This window comes from Zootoca vivipara, chromosome 7 (genome assembly GCF_965207765.1).
Source record: "Zootoca vivipara chromosome 7, rZooViv2.hap1.1, whole genome shotgun sequence".
Taxonomy (NCBI): Eukaryota; Metazoa; Chordata; class Lepidosauria; order Squamata; family Lacertidae; genus Zootoca; species Zootoca vivipara.
In genome coordinates, this window is record NC_142590.1 from 10,130,398 (window position 1) to 10,156,522 (window position 26,125).

General features: G+C 44.5%; 1 protein-coding gene across 2 annotated transcripts in view; it reads left to right on the forward strand.

Moving 5' to 3' along the window:
• The window catches only part of HMCN1 (hemicentin 1), a 275,559-nt gene that overhangs the window by 215,563 nt on the left and 33,871 nt on the right, over positions 1-26,125 (forward strand). For both annotated transcript variants that reach the window (XM_060276655.2, XM_060276656.2), the window contains exons 74-91: positions 832-959; positions 2,152-2,308; positions 3,352-3,473; positions 4,438-4,602; positions 6,520-6,627; positions 8,671-8,808; positions 9,994-10,128; positions 10,899-11,168; positions 12,158-12,348; positions 12,972-13,185; positions 13,780-13,914; positions 14,329-14,519; positions 15,995-16,076; positions 17,492-17,761; positions 18,716-18,886; positions 20,493-20,663; positions 20,907-21,077; positions 21,425-21,595. In XM_060276655.2, coding sequence (XP_060132638.2) covers positions 832-959; positions 2,152-2,308; positions 3,352-3,473; positions 4,438-4,602; positions 6,520-6,627; positions 8,671-8,808; positions 9,994-10,128; positions 10,899-11,168; positions 12,158-12,348; positions 12,972-13,185; positions 13,780-13,914; positions 14,329-14,519; positions 15,995-16,076; positions 17,492-17,761; positions 18,716-18,886; positions 20,493-20,663; positions 20,907-21,077; positions 21,425-21,595 — 2,990 coding nt within the window. The remainder of the gene's footprint in view (positions 1-831; positions 960-2,151; positions 2,309-3,351; positions 3,474-4,437; positions 4,603-6,519; positions 6,628-8,670; positions 8,809-9,993; positions 10,129-10,898; positions 11,169-12,157; positions 12,349-12,971; positions 13,186-13,779; positions 13,915-14,328; positions 14,520-15,994; positions 16,077-17,491; positions 17,762-18,715; positions 18,887-20,492; positions 20,664-20,906; positions 21,078-21,424; positions 21,596-26,125) is intronic.

Below are 26,125 nucleotides of genomic sequence, written 5' to 3' on the forward strand. Positions count from 1 at the left end.
TCATTCCTTCCTTGTTGGAGACAGGGTTGGTGGCCTAGGTGTCCCATCCAGTCCCATCCAGTAGGGCAGAGGGATCCAGCATTGTGACCAATGGGCAGGGGTGACGAGTGTTGGGAGTCCCACAAATCTGGAGGTCACCATGTTGCCTACTCTTGCAGAAGCACTTGTGTCAGGGACTGGGGCAGAGGAGGAATGGTGGAGACCGCCTCTCCAGCCTGACCCTTCCAGAGAAGAAGAAGAAGACAGTTCAGAATTACAACAGGGCTTGAGGGAGATCACATCTCAGAGGCAGATGAGGGGGAAAGATGGGAAATAATGGGAGAGGAGGGAGAAGACGCACCAGAGGGGCGACAACTGACGGACACAGTGTCTTTAGAAAGCATTCCAGTCCTCCCCTCTTTCAGAACCTGGCAAGCATTGAAAGTAGGAGAGCAAGGAGCTCAAAGGCAGAGGGCACTTCTCAGCAACATAGTGATGACGCATGAGGGAGAGGGTGGAGACTCACTCGGGGAAGGCCATTATTCCAAGAGGCTGCATTCCCAAGCCTCTCTCTGTGCATATTGAATAAAAAGCAGTTGGTAAGGACTTTCCCTTGTCTTATTCGTTCCTGGCAACCTGCCGTGGAGGTTGGTTCCTCTGCCGCCTGACAACTTGTGGTCTAATCTGATTTCAGCGTACATCTTGACACAAGGACTCGGTTCAAAGACGGGCCTCCCTTTCTCCTGCACCTTCCAAATCGCTCCTTTCAGCATCCATTAGAAAAAGATCCCGCGAACAGGGAAATTTTTGTTGCGCGTGTCTGTGTTTTGAATCTTCTGTGTCTTGTTTTAGATATTCTGTGTCAGACAACGGATCCCTTCACATTCATTCAGCGCACGTTACCGACACGGGGCGCTATCTTTGTATGGCAACCAATGTGGCTGGCACTGAGCGCAAGCGAATTGACCTGAACGTCCATGGTAACTATGCGCTTCTACAGATAAGCATACGAAAGAAGAGTATATGTGTTAACATTTTTGTTCACTTTATTTGAATAAGTGAGATTGCTGGTCTTTGTGTTTGTTTGCTATTTCTCCCAATACCATTTTCCAGATAAAACATGTCATCTGTATCATGACCATGTCAGTTTGCATTTCTTAGGGCAGAAAATATTGATCTGATGTGTACAGATCTTTCCTATTCTAATTAGTTCAAGAGGGTTCTGGAAGCTTCTCTGTGTGAAAGAAACAAGCAGAAGGTTCCTGTTGTTTGGGTTATTCCTTCAGAGAAGCTGAGTACAGTGGAACCTCGGTTTATGAACACCTCGGTTTATGAATTTTCAGTTTATGAACACCGCAGACCCATCCGGAACGGATTAATTCACTTTCCATTACTTTTAATGGGAAAGTTCGCTTCAGTTTATGAACGCTTCAGTTTATGAACAGACTTCCGGAACCAATTACACCCATGTTTCAGTTTATGAACGCTTCAGTTTAAGTACTCCGCGGACCCGTCTGGAACGGATTAATCCACTTTCCATTACTTTCAATGGGAAAGTTCGCTTCAGTTTATGAACGGTTACTCTGCGGACCGTCTGGAATGGATTAATCCACTTTCCATTACTTTCAATGGGAAAGTTCGCTTCAGTTTATGAACGCTTCAGTTTATGAACAGACTTCCGGAACCAATTGTGTTCATAAACCGAGGTACCACTGTACAGCTGGTTCAAACTGGCTCTGTTAAGTTCATGCTGGCTATAAAAGTAGGGCCAGAAGGAGCCTGGGTTTTACTCTTTTCCATCTCCCTTTCTGTATAAAGTATACTTAGTGTTAAGGTTTAGTTTTATTAAAATTATTGTAAATTTCAGTAAGTCTGCTGCAACTGGATTTCTTAGGGACAGTGCCAATCCTGAGTGTATTGGATTTGTGACCATGATGCTCATTTGCCTTCAGTGGCAGTAAAGCACTGCTGGATGAAATACAATTGCCTCTGGTCTATTTTTTGGGAATCCTGCAACGTGTTTAATTTTTTGCTCTGCTAACTAGACATTGGAGTTCTGCTCTGGATCAATATTGAGTAGAATTCCATGACAGAACATTCCCTGCATTCAGATTGCTCCTTATCAGTACCTTGATAAAGATTGATGTGTGTGCATGCACTTTTCTCCACTAGTTCCTCCATCTGTCGCTCCTGGGCCTGGCAACATTACAGTAACTGTGAATGTCCAGACCACCCTGCCATGTGAGACCACAGGGATCCCTAAGCCAGCAGTAATCTGGAAGAAGAATGGACACAACCTTAATGTGGATCAGAATCAGAACACATTCAGGTGAACTATGCTATCTCTGTTATTTCTGTCGAGCAATTAGTGTGTGGGTAGGCAAACTAAGGCCAGAGGCCAATCGCCTTCTAAATCCGGCCCACGGACAGTCCAGGAATTAGCGTGTTTTTACATGAGTAGAATATGTCCTTGTTAAAAAATGCATCTCTGGGTTATTTGTGGGGCCTGTCTGGTGTTTTTACATGAGTAGAATGTATGCTTTTATTTAAAATGCGTCTCTGGGTTATTTGTGGGGCATAGGAATTCATTCATCCCCCCCCCCCAAATATAGTCTGGTCTGAGGGACAGTGGACCAGCCCCCTGCTGAAAAAGTTTGCTGACCCCTGCATTAGTGCATACACTGCACTTTGTAGAGAGAAAACCCAAAAGTGCTCATTCAGTTTGGATTTTGGCAATGGGGAATTTATATTATCTTGGTCATTGCAGGGGGTTGGACTAGATGACCCTTGGTGTTCCTTTCCAACTCTACAATTATATGATTTTAGACCGATCTTGATAAGGAGCTGGCCCATGGGGCCAAAAAAAGGTTCCTTGCTCCTGTTCTAGGGCTAAGTTATTGGCATGAAGTTGGCAAGGGCCAAATCCACATCAATTGGACATAAGACAGGGAATATTCTGGAGCTCAATCTGAAATGAATCCTTGGGAACCACAACTCTTTCAACAGAATCTGAATTACTGTGGAATTTGGTGGTAACACCTGCCCCCTAGGCCAGTGTTTCCCAAATTTGGGTCCCCAGCTGTTGTTAGACTACAACTCCCATCATCCCTGACCGCTGGTCCTGCTACCTAAGGATGATGGGAGTTGTAGTTCAAGAACAGCTGCGGACCCCAGTTTGAGGAACCTGGCAGTAGAAAATGACTTGGAGGTGGTGCATGAAACGCTTTGCAGCTTAGTGTCGCTACAGTTCGCTTTCGCTGTTGAACGTCAGCATTGGGATAGTATCATTTATTTCAGTAACTTTAGGGAGACTGCGGCGTTTCTACTCAAACACAGCAATGAGTTTAACCCCGCCCCTTGCTCTTTCTGCAGGCTTCTGTCTTCAGGGTCACTGGTAATAATTTCTCCCACCGTAGATGACACTGCGCTCTATGAATGTATGGTATCAAATGAAGCAGGCGAGGATCAAAGAGCAATTGCTCTCATTGTACAAGGTACAGTATTGCGGCACTGTCAAAATGTCTTCATTGGAGCTCTTGAAACTCTGAGGCCATTGCTGTGCAGAGAGACTGTGTGTCGAGGAAGTGCTAGGAAGGGAGCTTTCAATGTTCAGCTCTGGGCCCTTCTGATCCATACAAAACCTTTCCTCCTTTCTGCACAAAATAAGGGTCAAATGACAAGTGTGTCATGAATCTTAGCTCCTTCGGTACAGGGTGGTGTGCATGTGTTTTGCAAATAGTGTAGCACTCCCAATTCAAATTGGGACACTAGTTTGGGTTGAGGTAGAAGTTCTTTAAGCCATTACCTCTGGGCCATGCCTACAGTTTCCATTGCCAACATGTGCCCCACTGAAATGAATTCACTAGTTGTTTTTTTTAGCAATACAAGTTGAAGGCGAGGAACCCCAGATCCGATTTGGACTTATTGTCTAAGCAAAGGATTAAAGACTCCCTGCTCCCTACACTAGGGTTCTAATCTGGATTTAGGTCCTGTGGTTTATAGCTTTATGGCTATGAAACAGACTCTTGTATGACGTGTGTTGTGTTGTGTTGTACCGTTGTATGTCCCTCAATTTGTTTTGTTTTTAAAGATAATTTTTATTAAATTTCCAAATAAACAACATCAAACAACAACAAAAACAACAAATAACAAACATTTTTTTTTACATTTTATCTTCTGTTCACCTATTTTAGTTCATTTTGCTCTGCCGAGCTTTGACTTCCCTCCCTCCCATCATTCGGTTTTCTTTCCCACTCTTATCTCGCAGTTCCTTTTAGTCCATTTAATTAAAACCAGTCCGTAGGATTTATTTCAGTCCTGCAAGTGTCTTTAAACTTCTACAGTATGTCCCTCAATTTGTTCTTATTCTGCTGGTCATTTACCGCAGTTCGTCCAATATAACATCACAACAATGTGAATGATCAGTAGTTTTATTTTCCTTTATTTACCTTACTTTAGTGCCTCCATCCTTGGCAGATGAAGCTGCAGATCTATTGGTAATCAAGTCATCGCCAGTCATGATTCCCTGCAGTGCCTCAGGTGTTCCTTTGCCCGCAATCCACTGGACCAAGAATGGAATAAGGCTTCTTCCTCGAGGAGATGGCTACAGAATTCTGTCTTCAGGTTTATAATGATTCTGAACCCCTCCAGGAATTTTATATTCATGTATTTAGGAGTTTTAATGACAATGGGTGGAATTAAACAAGTCGATCGGCTAGTGCAAGGATTTCTGCTTGTGTAATGGGAGTTTCCTTTCCCTTTCCACTTCTTGTGCCCTACTCAGATCTGCTCCAAAGGATTAGGGGCATGGGGAAGGGGTCCAGTGGGAAGAGAGGGAAGGGAAGTTCTGTTGTGCAGCCCAAACTCCTTACAGTAGTGGATCTACTTCAATGGATGCCGCTCGCTTTCATTTTCAATTCCTTAAAGGATGCCATCATTTCTGTTTGGGCCAGAGCCTTTGGCTGAGACGGCACATTTTTGTGTCGGGTAATTTCTGTTTCCAAATGCTGGGCTACCGTTTCTCCAGTGGAAAGAGGCATTGAGGGTGTGATTTGCATAGTTAAAAATAACTGGCAGGAGGGAATGGGGTGCTTAATCTTTCCCAGGCCCAGCCATCATGTCTCTGCTGGTCTTCCTCCCACAGCTGATTTTTCTTCCCTCCAGCTTCCAGAACCACTTTTGTGTGTGATGGAAACCCAAGTGTGGAATCCTGCCATGAGAAAAAGAGGGGTGGTGAGGTGAATTTGCAGGGGGGAAGTGGGGTGCTGGGTAAAGCACCTCTGCCCCCAGCCATCCAAATGAGAAGTGACAGCCAGTCGCTTTAGATATGCAAGTTTATTAGTAACACGTCATTCTAGCCAAGGACTCTAGACATAAACCGAACTATTCACATGCCTAAGAGCTGCACACTGCATTTTAAACTCCGTATCTATATTTTTGTTGCTTCCCTTCCATCAGTGTTCTAGTGAACTTTGCTGCCTTAGTCTTGGAATGTAGCTGTGTCCCAAAAGGAAAGAGGATAGAAGAAGCTCTCTCTATTACACTGGAGCCTTTTTGTTAAAGGTGCCAATGTTAAGGAAGGCATCCATGAATATGCCTTTGCTCCACTCCCAATGACCAGTGTTCACTAGCTGGTGTGCCAACTTCACTTTCTCAGAGTGCCTGGGAACTGAACTTGAACTGCCTGAGAACTTCAAGGGTCCCCTAATCACTGTTGAGCTACTGTATTTTTACATGTATTGGACAAGGTTTTTTGACTCAAAAATCACGTCAAAAAATGGAGGTCGTCCAGTACACGGATAGTGGCATGGCAGGGGGGAGAAGCGGCACGCCGCCAGCCATTCAGTTTGTGGGAACGCGGCTTCCCCCGACGCCGCAGCGAGCGGGGAGCGATCTGGTGGGTGTTTCCTGCCCACAGCTGCGTGGGGGGGGGGAGAGGCTCAACAACTTTGGGCCATCTCCCCTCATTTTCTTAAAATTTAGTCCCCCCAAATGGGGGAAGCGGTCTTATACAAGGGGGCGTCTTATAGACAGAAAAGTATTCCTGCTGCAGCATCATAGCTGCCAAGTACCCCGTTTTCCCCGGGAAACCCCCGTTTTTACTTACCTTTTCCGGGTGGTCCCCCGTATCACTTCGTCTCCCGTTTTTCTCCGTTATTTTCTCCTGCCGGCAGCCATTTTTTTCTTTCCGATTTGCCCTTCAATGGGCACCAAAAATGGCTGCCGCCGGCTTCAAAAGTCGCATCTACGCATGTCCGGAAGTGCATAGACGCGACTTCCGGTGGCGGCGGCCATTTTTGGTGCCCATAGATGGGCGGAGCGACACCGGAAGTTGCGTCAATGCACTTCCTGAAATGCGTACAAGCAACTTTCGAAGCCGGCGGCGGCCATTTTTTGTGCCCATAGAAGGGCAAGGCAGCACCGGAAGTTACGTCGACACAACCTCCGGTGTCACATGGCTGCTAGTCCCGGATTCTGCAGTCCGGGACTTGGAAGGTAAGTGCAGCATGCATCTTTAAACCTTCCCACCTATTCCTGCAGGTACTGTTGAAATTGCTGCTGCTCAACTGGACCACGCAGGAAAGTACACTTGCACTGCGCGGAATGTTGCTGGCTCTGCCCACAGACACGTGACTCTTCATGTACAGGGTGAGGTGGGAACTTGTATATTTCTTGCTTATCTGAAAGTGAACTATCGCCCCAGCTAGGGCTGGATTAAAGCATGCCACTGTTTGAGGCAAGCAAGCAAAAGATGCCCGCATTCTCCGCCAGGCCCTGGCTCAACATGGCCACTGCCCACCACTTGCCTGCTCGCTTACCCTGCCCAGCGAGCACTTTTCCCAGGCTCAGCACCACGGTGCCATTTTGTAAATTGGGGGAGCTGAGCAGCAACTTGGTTCCTCTTTCAAACAGCCATGTCTCCACTTCTGGGACCTCCCCTTTTGGCAGCACTGACCAAAGTCCTGGCCTTAGGGCTCCCCTTCAGGGACTGCTGGTACTGTAGTTACCACCACCAATATCAGTCAGTTGCAGCCCACTCCCTCTCCTCTTGCCTAATGGGCAGTTTATCTAGCACCTCAAGTGAATTGGAGGTGTAATAATAATAATAGTAATAATAATAATAATTTTTTGAACCCTGCCTATCGGACTGGGTTGCCCCAGCCACTCTGGGTGGCTTCCAACATATAAAAACATAATATAATATCAAACATTAAAAACTTCCCTACACTGTACAGTGCTGCCTTCAGGTGTGTTCTAAAAGTTGTGTAGTTATTTATCTCCTTGACATCTGACAGGATCTTAGCTCCTGCTCAGTCCCCCCAAAGTACATCCAACATCACATCAAGCGGAGATTTATGGGCCCGATTTGACTAACTGGAGGCGTTAGCAGAAGCCAATGTTGCTAGAGGGTCTGGGGAACCTTATAACATCATTGATGGGGGGGAGGGGATTGTTCCATCTGGCAAGCAAAAATGCTTTTGCTGACAGAACAATTGCCTCAGTGTGATGTTGGACTCCACTCTGTGTTAGAATCCTTTAAAATGGGCTTGTTTTGAAATGAGTCACTCCCCCCATTTTGCTGTCGCTCCACAGAAAAGCTTGTAAAAATGCACTGAAGAGCCGTAGCTGCTAGCTGCCGAAGTCTCGTGATTTCCCCTCCCCGTTTCGGAGAGCATTTTTTTAAAAATAAAAGGATTCAAAAATATATTTTTAGCCAAGCTAAAGGACAAAAAGTGGCATTTGCGGTGGGGAGGAGAGGAAGGCATGAAGATGAAAAGAGAGGCGATTAAAGATGCTGCCTCGTGAATGACCTCCGTCTCTCTCTCTCTCTCTCTCTCTCTCTCTCTCTCTCTCTCTCTCTCTCTCACACACACACACACACACACACACACACACAGGCCCACCTCTCGCTTCCCCCCACCTTTCCCCCCTTCCATTCTATGTGCCCAGCCATGTTGATTTCCTCTTGATGGCCAAGACAGAGAGCGAGGCAGGCAAACTGAAATTAAAACTGCAGCTACCCGGTAGGAAAGTGCAGAGCTCTCGCAGACACGCGGGCGGTTTTTTAAAAACTGACATCCCCTCCCTTCTCGTTTTGCCGAGAGACCCAGACAACTTGCATTCCTAGGCTTCAAAGGTTATGCATATGAAGAGGAGATTAAGGAGATAGATAAAGACAACTTCCTATTATCACCTTGCCTTTGTCCTGAAAGGTAGAAACCTTATGGTAGCCATGAGATGTGGGCATCAAAGGAAAGTACTTAACAGCTATTTGGTAAAGCCAATTGTGATCTCAGGCAGCATCTGGCTAATCAGTCCTGAGAGAGAGAAACGTGATTTCTAAATAGAGAAATAAACACAGCCAATTGTACAGCATCTGTAAAATTCATATAAAAAATCATTTCCCTGTTATGATCCAGCCCCCGAATAAGACACCCCCCCCGAAAATAAGCCATAGGCTTGTTTTCTTGAGTAAAATAAATATAAGACGGTGTCTTAAAATGTGAGAAACACGGGTACATCTACATATAAAATGGCTTCCAATATCTGTGTTTATTCATAACATAATTTGTGAAATGGGGATATTTTTCTTTTGGTAGGCAAACTGGTAGGGATATGTAATAATAATTATTGTAAACAGCTGGGGGGGGACCAGTAATCAGACCTTTTTTGTGCTCCTCTGAATCTTAGAACCACCAGCTATAAAAGTCCAACCTGGAGTGCTTGACGTCATTCTCAACAGCCCAATTCTCCTACCATGTGAAGCGGTAGGCTCACCACGTCCTAAAATAACGTGGCAGAAGGAAGGGGTCAGTGTTAACACCACAGGTATCTTGTTTTGCTTCATAATTTCCTGTTCTCCTAAGAGCATTTAGCCACATACAGTTGAAAGGGAATTAGTGCTGCAGTTATGTATCCTAAGAAAGGATATACCGTACTTTAAAACATCTCCTGGAGTTCATTCACATATGCATGTTCATCACTGTGTGATTGCAGTACCAAGCAGTGCATTTATGTGAAATCTTTCATCTTTATCATTTGCAAAACTCAAAATTTTGAGCAAGTAGTTTCCAAGTAGAGTGTGGATAAAATTACAGATTAAACATGGCTCAAATCTATAAAAAAATTAAGATCAGATATACATATAGTCGTCGTCACCTCACCAAAAACAAAATCAATAAAACTTTAAAAATAGATAACTGAATCATGTGTCTGGATAGTTTGCTGAAACAGAGAGGTTTCCTGCAGGCAACTAAAATAATATAGTGAGGGTATCTGCCCAATGTCTTTACACCCGGAAGTTGCTGTCACTCCAATGGAACAATTCTTCACAAATGCAGTGCCATTATGTGGCACTTTTGCAATGCAAGTTTCACAGATCAAAGTGATTGAATAGTCACATAACGAGGCACGGTGATTCCTTAAGTAAACTGGTCCCAAGCCATTACGGGCTTTATATACCAATAGTAATGCCTTGAACTTGGCTCAGTGACCAGTCAGAAGCCAGTGCAGATCTTTGGACACAATTATTTTCAGTTGTATCAATCCACACATTTGCCTACCAGTTACCAAATGTACATATGCTTATATTTGAAACCTGTTCTAAGATATGCCTGTTGCACCTCTTTAAAAAAAAAAAAACTGAACGAAAGGAGAGTTCACAACCTATCTAGTAAACATATTTCTCCAGCAAATTATTTTTTATAGAATCTATAGCATTCCTAATGTTTCTTTACTAAAGGTAAAGGTAAAGGGACCCCTGACCATTAGGTCCAGTCGTGACCGACTCTGGGGTTGCGCGCTCATCTCGCATTATTGGCCGAGGGAGCGGCGTATAGCTTCCAGGTCATGTGGCCAGCATGACAAAGCCGCTTCTGGCAAACCAGAGCAGCACATGGAAACGCCGTTTACCTTCCCGCTGTAGCGGTTCCTATTTATCTACTTGCATTTTTTGACATGCTTTCGAACTGCTAGGTTGGGTCTTATTTAATACACAATGTGCCTGTGTTCTAGGGGATAGTTACACCATCCTCCCCAGTGGCAGTTTGCAGATTGCAAAAGCTGCTGCTGAAGATGCTGGAACTTACATTTGTGTGGCTCAGAATCCAGCAGGCACTGCCCTTGGGAAGATCAAACTGAAAATCCAAGGTAAGTTTTGCAGCGAGCTGCGGCTAGTTAATAATATCTGCAGTTATCTCGGAACGTATCTGATGTGCCTCTAGAATAGGGGAGAGCAACTTTTTCTTTCTGTTGAGGGCTGCGTTCCTTCTGGGTTCACACGCTGCCTAGTTAAACTATGGGATTTGCTCCCACGAGTGGTTGTGATGGCCACCGACTTGGATGCCTTTAGGCAAATTCGTGGAGGGATAAGGCTATCAGCCGCGATGGCTATATCCCACCTCCACTGTTGGAGGGGAGAGTGAGACAGCGCCCAGGTTGTGGTTGTGAGCACCTGGTTCACCACAGTGAGAGCAGAGTGCTGGACTAGATTTAAGGCCTGATCCAACAGGGCTCTTGTTACGTATTTTGTCAGGGTCAGGAGTCAAAAGGGGAGGCATAGGTGGGTGAGGCCATTTTCTCTCTCTCTCTTTCTGCTACCTCCTCTCCCATTTTCCTCCTTCTTGCCAGGAGCTGCATGAAACTTGTTAAGTGACCTTTCTCTTCTTAAGTACATCATTAGAGCCTCAACAAGGGGAAAAGAGAACAAACAGGAGTATAGCTCTCCAGACAATGCCTGCTTTTGCCCCCTGCCCTAGAGAAAAAGAGATGAAATGAAAAGACAGGTACCTGGGGCGCAGTGGAGTCTGATCAACAGGGTTGGAAGATGGAGACAGCCTGGGGAAGCAAGGGTTTGTGAAGTAGCATAGGGAGTGTTGTCCCACTGTCCCAATTAAAACAATTGATTCATTACCTACCAGTTCCTCCAGCTATCAGATCTCACCCGGAAGAATACGTGGTGGTTTTGGATAAGCCTGCCACACTGTTGTGTGAAGCAGATGGCTATCCGGCTCCTGAGATCGTGTGGCATAAAGATGGACAGCAGGTCACAGAGTCCGTGAGGCAGAGAATCCTCAGCATGGGGTCTTTGCAGATTGCCTTTGCTCATCCGAGTGACACCGGCCGTTACACATGCACTGCGACCAATGTGGCTGGAGCAAGCAGCTCGAGCATGGAGCTCACTGTGCTTGGTAAGCATAGCTGGAAGTGGGGAACATGCATTGGCTATTAATCATGGTGGAAGCAAGTATGATGGATGGAACCAGGTTTGTTTTTCACAGTTTTAATTAGCTGTTCCCCATATCCTCATACAACTTATGTTGCCATTCTTCTTTGGTTCGGAGTTCGCTTGTTTTCCCTTTTTGAGTTAACAAAACATGGGTCACAGTAGTGGCATACATAAATAACATTTTTGACACCTGGGGACTTCAGTCTGAATTATCCCCAACAGAAAGGACTCTGATTTGGGGGCAAAAGTACTTTTAAACATTCCCCCCCCCCCAATTCATTATGGAGCATTTCCCAATACTCTCTTAACCTTTTGCAAGTCCACCATATATGAAAGAACATACCCTCCACCTCTTTGCATCTTCAGCACTTTTTCAGATTCAGTCTTGTACATCTTACCAAGCCTAAAGGTAAAGGTAAAGGGACCCCTGACCATTAGGTCCAGTCACGGATGGCTCTGGGGTTGTGGCGCTCATCTCGCTTTACTGGCCGAGGGAGCTGGCGTTTGTCCGCAGACAGCTTCCGGGTCATGTGGCCAGAATGACTAAGCTGCTTCTGGTGAACCAGAGCAGCACACGGAAATGCCGTTTACCTTCTCGCCAGAGTGGTACCTATTTATCTACTTGCACTTTGACGTGGTTTCGAACTGCTAGGTTGGCAGGAGCTGGGACAGAGCAACAGGAGCTCACCCCGTCGCGGGGATTTGAACCTTCTGATCGGCAAGCCCTAGGCTCTGTGGTTTAACCCACAGCACCACCCGCTGTATAGGCTTAGCAAGCCTACTCAGAGTTAAATACCATCTGTAAATCAGTTTCAAATAGTTCCCCTTCAAAGAATAACATGCTGTGAACTCAAATCACTTTTCCAGAGTTTTTCCCACCTAACTGTAGATGCCTAAGAACATGTGTAATTAATTATATTCTTTTCTTCTTTTTTAAAAATCTTCCTACAGTTCCACCGAAGATACGCAGTACACAGGCCCATTACACAGTTGCAGAAAATGCACAAGTGGTTCTGTCGTGTGTTGCTGATGGAATGCCAACGCCATCCATGAACTGGAAGAAAGAGGGTCAACTTTTAATGAGCATGGTGGGAAAATACACAGCTCTGTCATACGGAGATCTCATTGTGGACAATGCTGTGGTAAGCATCAGTCTGAGCAATGTACTCAAGGTAGCCACAGGCCGATGCAACGACATGCAACGTGCCCAACCTGAAAGTGTGTGATTTGTAGGTTTATTGAGCCAAAGATGCCCTGTTATGTTTAACTGTAGGTAGTCCATGAGTATGGATCCGATGGTAGCAGCGTGATAAAAGGCTAATACTGTGCTCATTATAGATATATGGTTATGGTTTGCCATGAAACCTTATCCTCCTGTTTAAACAGCATCAGTCGGAACCTAGAAATGCATTATGTCAAAAAAGAAAGAAATAGCAGGATTCAGTTCAGTTGTTGCACTAGTGGAAGAATGAGGGCCACTCACAAAGCAGGACTTTCCCACATCCCACCTGGTGTGCTCCCCTAAATCCACTCTGGGGGATTGCAAGTTGCTTTGCAACTTTTTCTGTAGAAAGCAATGAATAAATGCAATCAATAAATCAATCAATGCAGCATTTGAAAGCAGATACACAGTGATGGAATGATTTCAAATCCATATACAAACTTCAGTCAAATGCTTTCTGAGATGCCTCCTATGTCCAAATGACCATTATATTTATTACAGGATAAATGTTTTCATGTGCTGTTTTTTATCTCCTTCCCACAGCCTGAAGATTCTGGCAGCTACACCTGCATTGCCAGTAATGTTGCTGGTGAAGATACCCACACCGTCAACTTAACCGTCCATGTGCTGCCAACCTTTACTGAGCTCCCTGGAGATTTAGCTTTGAATAAGGGAGAACGACTTCAGCTAACTTGCAAAGCAACTGGAGTTCCTGTGCCCCAAATCTCATGGACTTTTAACAACAATATCATCCCAGGTTAGTACTGTACCTCAAAGGGCTACACTGTATCTAGAAAACCCAGGTACTGTTTCACTAAAATTGAATTCCCGCCATGGAATAAGCATGTGCACATGAGATACAGTGTGTTGCTCTCCCAACACAACATGTTTTTGGCCTACAACTCCCATGATCCCTAGCTAGCAGGACCAGTGGTCAGGGCTGATGGGAATTGTAGTCTCAAAACATCTGGAGGGCCAAGGTTGAGGAAGGCTGCTCTAGAGGGTAGGGCCCAAATCTTGGGGGAGAGGACGGGGGACTGCGCATGGGGAGGGTGCCACTTTGCTGTGCTCCTGGCGCTGTTTGCCCTGCGTTCCTGGCTGCATATCGTAAGGTCGCGGATATAAGCCACACTTTAACTTTTCACGGTCAGAATTTTTTTTGGGGGGGGGAGCGAGGCTTATATTCAGGCCAATACGGTATCTCCACCTGCTGTCTTTTCCCACAAGCTATATCTACTAGCATATAGGCATAATGAACACCCCCAAGCTATGCATGTAAAATATGTGTTTTGTTGAGCCTTTAGATTTTGCTGGTTTTCTTTTTCTTCTTTTTGTCTTCTTGTTCTGCTAGCACAATATGATGGTGTGAATGGACTTAGCCAACTTGTTATTGAAAGAGTGTCAAAAGAGGACTCGGGAACCTATGTGTGTACGGCAGAAAACGTAGTTGGTTCTATCAAGGCTCTTGGATTTGTGTATGTTAAAGGTATGTATTGCTGGTAAGTTTGGGAATCATTTCACACTCCATCTAAAAGCAGCTTCATGGGTGGTAAGGGGAACGAATGGACATGGACTGTCTAACTTATGAAAATTAGGTGCCTGACTCGTATCAACAGTTGCAGATGAAACCTCCTTCTAATTTAAAGCTGAATCTGGATTAAGCATACATTTTAAACTAGGTGAATTTTCTGCAGTCAAAATTACTGAACACAAAAACAGCTGAAGGGGCTCCACATTCACAAAACTAGATTCAGTTTCATTCCATTTTTACCGTATTTTGAAGTTTTAACATCTGCATTTTTGCTGCTTTAAATTCATGTTGAGTTCCCTCGATATATTGGCTTCGGTTCTCATTTCCACCCTTATTTTATACACTGTTAACTTTTGAACTATTTTCCAGAACCTCCAGTCTTCATGGGAGATTATCATTCCAGTCGGATTGAGCCCTTGGGTGGCAATGCTATCCTCAACTGTGAAGTCAGAGGAGATCCACCTCCAGTGATCCAGTGGAGCAAAAAAGGAGCTGGCATTCAGATCAGCAACCGGATCAGACAACTCAGCAACGGATCCCTTGCTATCTATGGCACAGTTGTAAGTCTTTCCTGAGACCTCTTCTACTGATGAGTTGTACAGGATTTGTCAGTCGTGTTAATGCCCCACCCTTCTTTCAAAGAGATCTGATTTATCTTCCTTATCAACCCAAGAGGCTGTGAATTAAACACAGACTGCAGGTGTGTTCTTGAGCTTGTTTGGAGCTTCTAGCAGGGGAGCGCAGCTATCGTATACCCTTGACCGAAGAACGGTACACTCCTTCTATCTGGGATGGTCGTCCTCTTCCACCGAGCGCGCAGCTACGGGAGGGACGCACATGCATTACATATAGTTGCAGTGTGTTTTTATATGTGTATGTGGCCGTGGACTACTCTGCCTCCTGAGCTATTATATCATGGCGCACACAACACAGCTTGCGCCATTCTCTCATTTATTTAAGGAATTTATGTGCCATCCTTCAAGGCAAAACCCTCCCAGGGTGACTTATAAACACTAGATAAAATACCAGTTAAAACTCTGTAAAGGAAGAGACTATGTCACAGATATAACATTGCAGATAAAAGTTTTCAAATTGCCTTTTCAGTTGAGTCAGTCCACATGTCCAGCTGTCACTGGGGGACTCAGATGTCACACCCGACACATTAAGTCAACAAACATAGGCACATGGATTTCCCAGCATACTGCTCCCATTAGAGCCTCCCTCGGGAATTTGGCATAAAAAGGTCAAGGGGTGCACTTCTGATTCAGCCATAAAGCACACAGCAATGGGAGGAGGGGTTTCCTTCTTCTTGCCACTAGAAATCTGAATAGGCCACCCTCCTTGCCACAGAAGATATAGGATGTTGCCAAGGCCAGGCAAAGGGTGGCACACTTTACTGGCCACAGGCTTGATGCCAGCAGAGTACCTGCAGTGGGCTAACTTCCCAGTGCTACTGCTTAAATATGCAGCCCCCTTCCACCCTACACACAGGAGACTGCTCTGCCACTACCGGGACGTGGGTGGCGCTGTGGTCTAAACCACTGAGCCTCTTGTCGATCGGAAGGTCGGCGGTTTGAATCCCCGCGATGGGGTGAGCTCCCGTTGCTCTGTCCCAGCTCCTGCCAACCTAGCAGTTCGAAAGCACACCAGTGCAAGTAGATAAATAGGTACCGCTGTGACGGGAAGGTAAATGGCTCTGGTTTCCATCACGCTGTTCCATTGCGCCAGAAGCGGTTTAGTCATGCTGGCCACATGACCTGGAAAACTGTCTGTGGACAAACGCCGGCTCCCTTGGCCTGAAAGCAAGATGAGCGCCACAACCCCATATTCGCCTTTGACTGGACTTAACCTTCCAGGGGGCCTTTACCTTTTACTGTCACTACCACCCCCACTAACTTCCATCCTACTGAATCCCTGCTGGTTTCCGTATATATTATACAATTTCTAAGCCATTACTGGGTTTAACATACTATAAATAAACACTAAATAAAAATTATTGGATTGCTCATCTGTCAACATGCTGACTTTTTTTCAGAATGAAGATGCTGCGGAGTATGCATGTGTAGCTACAAACGATGCTGGCGTGGTCGAACACCGCGTAACCCTGACATTGCACAGTAAGCCACAAGAGAATATTCATACTATATGTGTTGAGAGTTCTAAATTTTACACTTGGACGTACCTGCTGCATGAGTTAAAACAGGCATCCCCAAACTTCGGCCCTCCAGATGTTTTGGACTATAATTCCCATCTTCCTCAACCGCTGGCCCTGTTAGCTAGGGATCATGGGAGTTGTAGGCCAAAACATCTGGAGGGCCACAGTTTGGGGATGCCTGAGTTAAAACTAGGCAAATTCTTTGACCCATGGAATTCTCTATCTTTGCCTTAGTCAACACAGTGTTAGAGGGCCAAATGGCATATTTCTCTCCCCCCGCCCCAAAGTCTCATTGGTAAAGGAGGCTGGTATGATTCAGTGGCGTTGCACAGTGCAAGAGGGATAAATCTCCTTGGTCCGCGTGCTGCAAACCTGATAATAATCAGGGTTCCCCTTCAGCTGCAATTAAAGAAAAATAAGCGCTTTTTTGCTGCACACTACTAAGTGTAAGATTGGCCCATAGTCTCTTAGCAACGAAGCTGGTTTGCCTAAGAAGTAGTGACTTGCCATGGCAACCTAGTGAGCTTCACAAATGAAGCTGGAACTACATGTTCTTTGCCTCAAGTTTGCTCTCAATTCTCTCCTTCGTGGGGAAAATGGTACCTTGACATAGGAGGCCATGGTAACAGGTGGGGAAGAACTACATCAAAGATGGGGGACACTGACAGGGTCTCTTTTCCTTAGCAAATGACCAAGCTGTAAAAAGAAAAGAAAAAAGCATGTTGTCAACATAGTGGGAGTGGCAGCATCTTTTCCCACCAAGGATCATGGGAGTTGAGTTACAATCCCCATGATTCCTGGTGGAAAGTGATGTCACCAGGGTCAGTATGGTGGCTATGTGACTTGCTGCCTGGCCACTGGCCTGGATAGGCAATGTAGGCATCCCACTGTCTTTGACCGATAACAGTTGCTGCAAGTTACCACTTAACATACCACAGAGAGGTGGGAACAGGGGAAGTAATAATGATAATAATAATAATAATAATAATTTATTTATACCCACCCATCTGGCTGGGTTTCCCCAGCCACTCTGGGTGGCTCCCAACAGAATATGAAAAACATAATAAAACATCAGACATTAAAAACTTCCCTAAACAGGGCTGCCTTCAGATACCTTCTAAAAGTCAGATAGTTGTTTATTTCCTTGACATGTGAAGGGAGGGCGTTCCACAGCGTGGGCACCACTACCAAAAGGCCCTCTGCCTGGTTCCCTGTAACTTCGCTTCTCACAGTGGGGGAACCGCCAGAAGACCCTTGGGGCTGGACCTCAGTGTTCGGGCAGAACGATGGCGGTGGAGACGCTCCTTCAGGTCCTTGATTTGTCAGTGATTTGTTGCGGAAATCAGCAAACCTGGAAGCATTCTGTTTTTATTTTAGGTGCACCTGTTATTACAATTGAGCCAGTAGAGACTATTGTTGATGCTGGAACCACAGTGATGCTGAACTGCCAAGCAGAAGGAGAACCTCCTCCGACCATCGAATGGTCTCGTCAAGGCTGGCCTCTCCTTAGTCAGGACCGAATGACCGTCTTGACTAATGGCTCCTTGCTTATTGCGGTCGCACACAAGAAGGATACTTCGGAATACGAGTGCGTAGCTAGGAACCTCATGGGATCTGTCCTGGTCAAAGTTCCACTCATTGTCCAAGGTGGGTGTGAAGTCTAGGGTAGCTTTTCGTTCTCCCCGGTGAGGAGCTCTGCGGGATTCAGAAGTTTGTATGCTCCTTAGCAAAGAAGCAAAGAGGGGGAACACCTTTTCTATTTGCATCTCCCTTGTTCTGTACAATAATGCTATCCGAATGCATGTTGGGTCTTGCTAGAGGACCAGGAGAAGGACCATTGAGAAGCATTGCCCTAGAAGTAGCAATATTGCGACACTACATAGGCCATTGGTCTTCCTTATTTTCATATACTGGGCCTATTATTATGAACCTTCTTGGCTTTGCAGAAGGAATGGTCTTAGGCAGGCATCCCCAAACTGCGGCCCTCCAGATGTTTTGGCCTACAACTCCCATGATCCCTAGCTAACAGGACCAGTGGCCAGGGATTATGGGAATTGTAGTCCAAAACATCTGGAGGGCCGAAGTTTGGGGATGCCTGGTCTTAGGCATATGCAAGCCATTAACTCTTTCTTTCTTTCTTTCTTTCTTTCTTTCTTTCTTTCTTTCTTTCTTTCTTTCTTTCTTTCTTTCTTTCATCTCTCTCTCTCTCTCTTCCCTAACATATCTTTCTATTTCTCTTCCTCCTTTGAGAAAAAATACAAAGAAACAGCAATAATTCACTGTTGTAATTTCTCCTTATGTGAAGTCCATCTCCAATTGTGGGGCAGGGCCTATCAACTAAAGACCAATGGCTGAGACAACTAACACCATCATCATCATCTGAATTTTTAGGGGGTTTTAAGATTCAGAAAGCAATAAAATACACTTGTCTGATGATGAGACGAATATCAACTAAGATATTTTTCTGTGAACCGCCCCGAGACCTCCATGTATAGAGCAGTATATAAATTTAAACAACAACAATGACATTAATAAATAATAATAATAATAATAATAATAATAATAATAATAATAATATACATGGAATATTTTTTATTCCAGTGCATGGAGGATTTTCTGACTGGATTGACTGGCAGCCGTGCAGTGTAACATGTGGTCAAGGTGTTCAGAAGAGGATCCGCCTGTGTAACAATCCGCTCCCCGCAAATGGAGGACGACGCTGTAAGGAGCCTGATCATGAAATGCGCAGCTGTCAGAACAAACTGTGCCCAGGTAAATTTGGATTTTCACCAAGGGCCACATGGAAGTCAGTAGTCATGGACCAACATGGTTCCTCTTCCCTGGTTCAAAGTGAGGTGAATCTTTATTGCTAAAAGCTATGAGCCGTCACAATTGGTCACAATGCGTAGGATACAAATAATTAATTTAAAACTGTACAACAGCAGCAGCAAAACATACAAAAATGCAAAAATCACTCTTGCATAAGTTAAGCACTCCGTGCCTCACACTCCCCCTTATGATAATTGTCTTGGTACCTAGCTCTCAACGTACTTGCAGCCAAGGCAAATTTTGCAACCCATGCAGTAATCAATGCATTATTGCCAGCCAGTAAAATAGAGATTTGCTCAAGGGGAGTTTGGCTGGAAAGAGAGCAGAGGATGTAATCGAGGAATTTTTGTCTAGGGGGTGCATATAAAGGGCATCGTAACAAATACGTAGTGTTGAATGTCTTCCACGTCTCTTCCCTGGTTTAATTTAATTCTTTCATTACAATACTCACAACTGCTGGCTGCATTGTTTTTGTTGCTGTGATGCCTTTGGCAATAATCATTCATCATTCATCATCATCAGCAGCTGAAGGCATCACAAGCTGCTAAGTAGTAATGCTGTTAAGTAATCTATGGCCTTTTAAATGTATGTGGGGGTTGTTGTTATTATTTTATCATTACACTGTGTATTATGTTTTTTTTTTTTATAAATTATGCTGCGTAAATTATGGTCTTAATGATGTGCACCGCCCTGGGATCTTTGGATAAATTGAACAACTAAGAAGACATAAATAAAAATAATATTAAAAGTATACTTGGAAACAGCAGAAAGAAAGGAAAGGGGAAGGAAGAATGAGGCACTTCAGGAGTGTGAGTGTGTGTGTGTGTGTGTGTGTGTGTGTGTGTGTGTTAAGAAGCCCCCAATAGATTAAAAAGCACGGAAAATTACCCAAGAACACTTAGGAAAGACCAAGAAAGGTAAATAATCACAGAGAAAGTGCCGGGGGGGGGGGGAGTAATGGATCAATAAATTACTTTTAAAAGGCACAGAATTACCACGCAATTGTTTGGGGGCAGTCCCTGTGAGTCACAAAAACCTCTACAAGGTTGCCACTTCTGTTGCCCACGATGACTTGGAATTAAGTCTCATTTGTGTTAGTGGAATCTACTTCCAAATTAGCAAATTTAACAGCCTTAGTAACATTACATTCTGTTTATTTTAACATGAGGGAGTTCTTGAGAAGCTTAATAGCACACAGTTTTGCCATATTCCAGGGCTCCAGTTTAAGCTGATGAGGTTTTGCTCATCCTAGAAACCCCAAGGTCTAAGGCATTTTCCAACATATGTTAACATGTCACATGCAATATGTTGTGTGTTGAATAGCAGGCACAGCACAGGAGCAGAGTAGCCAGGAAGGAGTTAAGGCTAGGAGTGACTGTTTTAGTTAAATTAGTTTCACCTGGAGTTTGTAGGCTGGCCCAGTTGGCTACATATATATAGCAGTAGGCTGGGAGTTGGTCTTTGTCTTTTACTTGTCTGCTGTGAATAAAGAGATTGTTACAACCCCCTTGCCTGGACTTATATGCAACACAATATATATTCTTTTTAGTGGATGGCAACTGGTCAGAATGGGGCTCTTGGGAAGAGTGCTCTAAAACCTGTGGACAGGGCAACAAGACCAGGACCAGAACTTGCAGCAACCCTCCGGCCCAACATGGTGGAAGTCCTTGTGATGGCAGTGCCGTGGAGCCAATCATGTGCAACATTAGGCCTTGCCCAGGTGAGAATACAGAGAGGCTGTTAAAAGTGGCGCACATGAACCAAACTTCAAATAAATTCCCTTTTCTATGCTACCGTGTTGCTGTTCTGTCCTTTTTTGAATTAGGGTGGAGGGGAGAGGAAAGATCAGTTGTTCAGGTGGCCTTCAACCCAGGCAACCTTTGGCTCCAACCCAATCGTGGTGTTGTTGTTTAATTAGAAAATGAAGTTCCAGCTTGGATTGTAACCCTTCCTTTTTTTCTAGTTAATGGTGCCTGGGGTTCTTGGCTACCGTGGGGGACCTGCAGTGAGACGTGTGGCAAAGGTACCCACACCAGATTACGGCTATGCAATAATCCTCCTCCATCGTTCGATGGGACCTACTGTGAAGGACCTGATGCACAGATGCAGGTCTGCAGCAAGAGAGACTGTCCAGGTAAGTTAAATATAGAATGAATTGTCGTTTTCTGGGTCTCATGAAAATGTAAAGAGAAAGGTAGTTTTTAGAATAGGGAAGGGTTCAGTTCTCCTTGCCCTTGCCCTCCTTTCTCTGTGAAAGACATATGCATGCACGCACAGAAACCTGATTTACAGGTGATCCTGCGAACAACATCCCTGCCACCTGTAGCTTGGATTTTTTCTCTTTCATGTTGAGATTCTGCTCTGGCTTACATCATTCTTGCATGCCTGTGTTGTTGTTTGGATTGCATACAGAACTCATATTTCAGTGCTGTGCTTGAAAGCGTGCTTAAAAAAATAATACAACTTTTTTTTCCAAACCAGTGAATGGAAAGTGGGCTTCCTGGTCTAGCTGGAGTGCCTGCACCATGTCTTGTGGAGGTGGCACCCGACAGAGAACGAGAGACTGCTCAGACCCACCCCCACAGTACGGCGGACACAAGTGTGAAGGAAATGACATGCAGGTTGACTTTTGCAATAGTGACCCTTGTCCCAGTAAGTGCCTTTTGGGTCTGGAGCAGCGAGACAAACTTGGGGTTACCACAGAGGGCTTTTCAAGTTATAGTTCTTGATAGCTATAATGTTTTGCTGTGGGGAGATGCGGGTGGCGAGGTGGTCTGTACCACTGAGCCTCTTGGGCTTGCCGTTCAGAAGGTCGACAGTTCAAATCCCCGCGACGGGGTGAGTTCCCATTGTTCTGTCCCAGCTCCTGTGGTGGGAAGGTAAATGGCGTTTCCATGCGCTCTGGCTTCCGTCACAGTGTTCCGTTGTGCCAGAAGCAGTTTAGTCCTGCTGGCCACAAGACCCGGAAACGAGGAGGAGGAGTTTGGATTTGATATCCCGCTTTATCACTATCTGAAGGAGTCTCAAAGCGGCAGACATTCTCCTTTCCCTTCCTCCCCCACAACAAACACTCTATGAGATGAGTGGGGCTGAGAGACTTCAGAGAAGTGTGACTAGCCCAAGGTCACCCAGCAGCTGCATGTGGAGGAGCGGAGATGCAAACCCAGTTCCCCAGATTACGAGTCTACCGCTCTTAACCACTACACCACGCTGGCTGTCTGCGGACAAATGCCGGCTCCCTCGGCCTGAAAGTGAAGATGAGCACCCCAACCCCATAGCCGCCTTTGACTGGACTTAACCGTCCAGGGGTCCTTTACCTTGTTTCTCACCGAAGTCTCCACTGCCTACATCCAGTACTTTAACCCACCAGGAAAATCTAACTGAAATGGTTTTCCATCGCTTTAATTAAATGTACTTGAGAGCTGGATTATATGATGCATTTTAAAGACTGGGGTGGTGCTTTGGAAGAAAGGCTTTGTGCAGCTGTCGGGAGCAAGAAGCTAGTTGATAAAAGAATTTCCTTCCCAGAACCCAGGTTGCTGTGGTTGCTATCAATTCACAGAACTCTGTACCTTTTTCAACAGTGCAATCTATCCCCACTGTAGGCCTGTTCAGGTATACCTTAATAGGATATCCCAATTTGTATAAGGAGCATGTGGTTGGCCTGCACCAGCCCTGCCCCAATGCTCCTGTACACACCCACTCAATCCTGGACTTTCCTGCATTGAGTGGGAAGATCTAAAGGGGGGGGGGAAGGTTCTAAGCATGTTCAGACGAACATGCTTACAAGCCTCCCTGTGATGAGCAGACATGCATTTTTAGGGCTCCCGAAGTCATGTTACAATATCCCCAGATTGAGAGGAGGAAAATAGTGATATAGCTAGACACGAAAAGCATACATAGAGTTGATGGCAGCAGCCAGATCACAATACAGTGGTACCTCTACTTACGAATAACTCTACTTACGAATGTTTCTACATACAAATGGAGCTCCGTCCGCCATCTTGGATGTGGTTTAGATAGGATTTTTTTCTACTTACGAATTTTTTCTCCCAATGCATTCCTATGGGATTCAACTTACAAATTTTTTCGACTTACAAATGTGCGTTTGGAACGCATTAAATTCATAAGTAGAGGTACCACTGTACACAAGGTACAAAAGGTGGGCCACATGCAGAATAAATAACTTTGGGATCTGCTCAATCATCTCCCACTTTTACTATTGGGAAGTAGAAATGGCTATAACTTTCCTGCATTTGACAGAAGTGGATGAAATTTGCTTGCATCATAGCCCTTCCTGAAGGGAAAAAGCCTGCCAAAGTACAGGCAAATAAGTTCAGGGGGTGGGATGAGAGATTTTCTTCTTACGTGAGGTTCTGAAGGTTTCAGCTCCCGACCTTCCTGGTTTGTTTTACTCTGATTTATACTGTTTTAATTTGACTTATTTTTTAACCTTTTAGCTTAGTTTTTAGCCTAATGCATCCTACCTAAACCTAAATGTTTTAAAGGAGTCAAAGTTTAAGGAAGTTGTTTTAAACTACTGATTCTCATTTGGATACGAGTCAGAGAAGCGTTCAGCGTTAATTAACGAGTCGCCTTCAGCGTTAATTGGAGAAGAAAGCCTCATATCTTGTGGCTGCTTTTATTTTATCTATGCTTGTCTGCACTCCCTACCATTATCATCCGGCTAAGGAATTGCAGTGAGACTTTTAAAGACTTTTTTAGATTTTTCAATTCTAAGCAAAATAATGGTATCGACCCGGAGTGGTTGTAAAACCTCAAGGTCTTCACCTACTTCCAAGAAAGTGCAAACACCTACTTCCAAGAAAGTGCAAACAAAAATAACTTCTTGCTATCCAAGCAAGGGCAAAGTGGGGGTGACAAGGAAACGGCAGAACCCAGACTCTATCCCCTCCCTCGCCAAGCCTTCTAACAAACATAACGAAGGACCTGCTGTGCAGAGAGAAGATTGCGCAGAGGGAAGTTATACCAAGGGGACAAAGGCAATTGTTACAACTGCTGAGTCATCTCCGAAAGTGAGCCCTAAATCCCGAACACCCCATGAATTACTCCAAGTCCAAAAAATCGAGGAATTAATGTTAAAGCAAATCTCAGAACTGTCCTTGGGAAGTGTTAGTACAACTAAAGATCCTAATCCTCAACTCACTGAGGCAAATGAAGAGGATCTATCAATTATTAAGTGGCTTGTGCTTTTAACTGAGGACATTGAACACATAAAATCCTTTCTCAGTATTTGTACTAAAACTCTTACCATTGTGACAGATACCTGCAAAACTTTCTGGGAAAAATATGGCAGTGTGATCACAGAACCCGTAAGTAATAATAACCCCCCGCCCCCCTTCTGCAAAAATAAACTACTAAAGAAGACAAAAAGAAGCTGCAGGGCTAATGTCCATAAAAGGAGAGTCACTAATGTAAAGAAGAGCAAAAATGTTAAAAACGGTAAGGCAATGAAATATAAAAAAATGGATTTTAAAAAGCTATTTAAACTTCTTGAGAGTCCCTCAAATAGAGTGAACTCTGTGACATCTCCAGTGAAGAAGCCACCCAAGCAAAAGAATACCTTAAACTCTTGCTCAGACCATGCATTGGAACTCTCGGACTCCGCAGTATCTCTACATACACCAAATCCTAAGCAAGATCCCTTGATCCAAGATCCATGGGCCTACGTCTTATCTGCAGACAAACCCAAATTCTACAAGAAGAAAACTCCCTCAGATAATAACTGGAAATTGGTTCTGTCTCAAGACAAGCTTGTTTTATCAAGATACCCTAAGCCTCCAGGATTTCTATCACAAGAGGAACGTAAAGCTCACCTATGGAACCTTTTAAAGGCATATATGCCAGGTATTTTTATCAATCCTACTGACCTAGTTCACGTCGAATATTTATATTTTGATGGCTTTTATGCTAGGGTGGTGGCCTCATTTCGAGACCAGAGATTGGCAAAAACAGTGTACAAATGCAGAGACCGCCTGAAGATAAGTGGCGTAAGAATATCAAGATATTTCAAAAATGAGGCGTCTCCAACACCTCTTTTTCCTTATCTTGCAACTCCTTTAAAAATCCCACAATACAAGATTGACCAACCTGCCATAATTGATATAAATCCTTCAGATGGAAACTCTAATCACCCGACCAACTTGACCATCAAAGAACACCAAAAGATGGACTCCTATGACCCTATGCACGCAACGAATCAAGGAAACGACCTGGATAGTTTTGAAAACAACTTATTATACTCCTACCAAGCTCTCCCTCAAGAAGCCCAGAACGAAATACTCCACAAACTTGATACCCTGTGCTCCTGTCTTATAACCCTAACGAAAGATCAGTTGGGGCCACTTAAGCAAAACCTGCCTGACTGTGTCTCAAAATCTGCTCCTCATCTATACCATCACGAGCTAGATTTGTGGGTTGGAAAACCATCTGCCCCTCTGTGCCAGCAGGTAGATGCAGAGATGAATCCACTCTCCAACAAACCGGAGGTGAAAAGCTCTCCCCAAGCCTCAACCTCCATACAACTTCCCTCCGAGGCAAATATAGCTACTTCATTAGCCTGGGATAAAATGAGAGAACTTAATGAGTCCGAACTGGGTACCTCACATAAAGTGCCTATCACGGACATGCAGGTATCCAATTGTATTAATCCATTCTCTTCTAATGTGAGTAAGCTGAATATGTCCTCAGATATTATTGCTGAAGACCCGATAGATAATCCTTCTGGCGATGTAAACAAATTTAATGGAAATGTGCTCCCCTTATCGGATTGACCATTAGTATCCCCTAATCAAAGATCTCTCCAAACCTTTTCAATTATGTCTTGGAATGTAGCCGGACTTTTGTGTAAATTAGCTGATTCTGATTTTATAAATTTTCTTACTCTACATGATATAATCTTCTTGCAGGAAACTTGGTCCCTCAAACCTTTAGAAATTCCAAATTTTACCACTTATAATTTACTTGCTACCAAAATCTCAAGGAATGGACGCCCCAAAGCCGGTCTGATCTGTGGTATTAAACAGTCTTCTAACCTTAAATTTAATTATATCAGAAATATTGGACAGTATGCTCAACTGTTATCATTGTTTAATGCACATAAAGAAATCTTTCTTCTAAATATATATTTCCCTCCCATAGAGTCGGAAGCTAAATCAGATT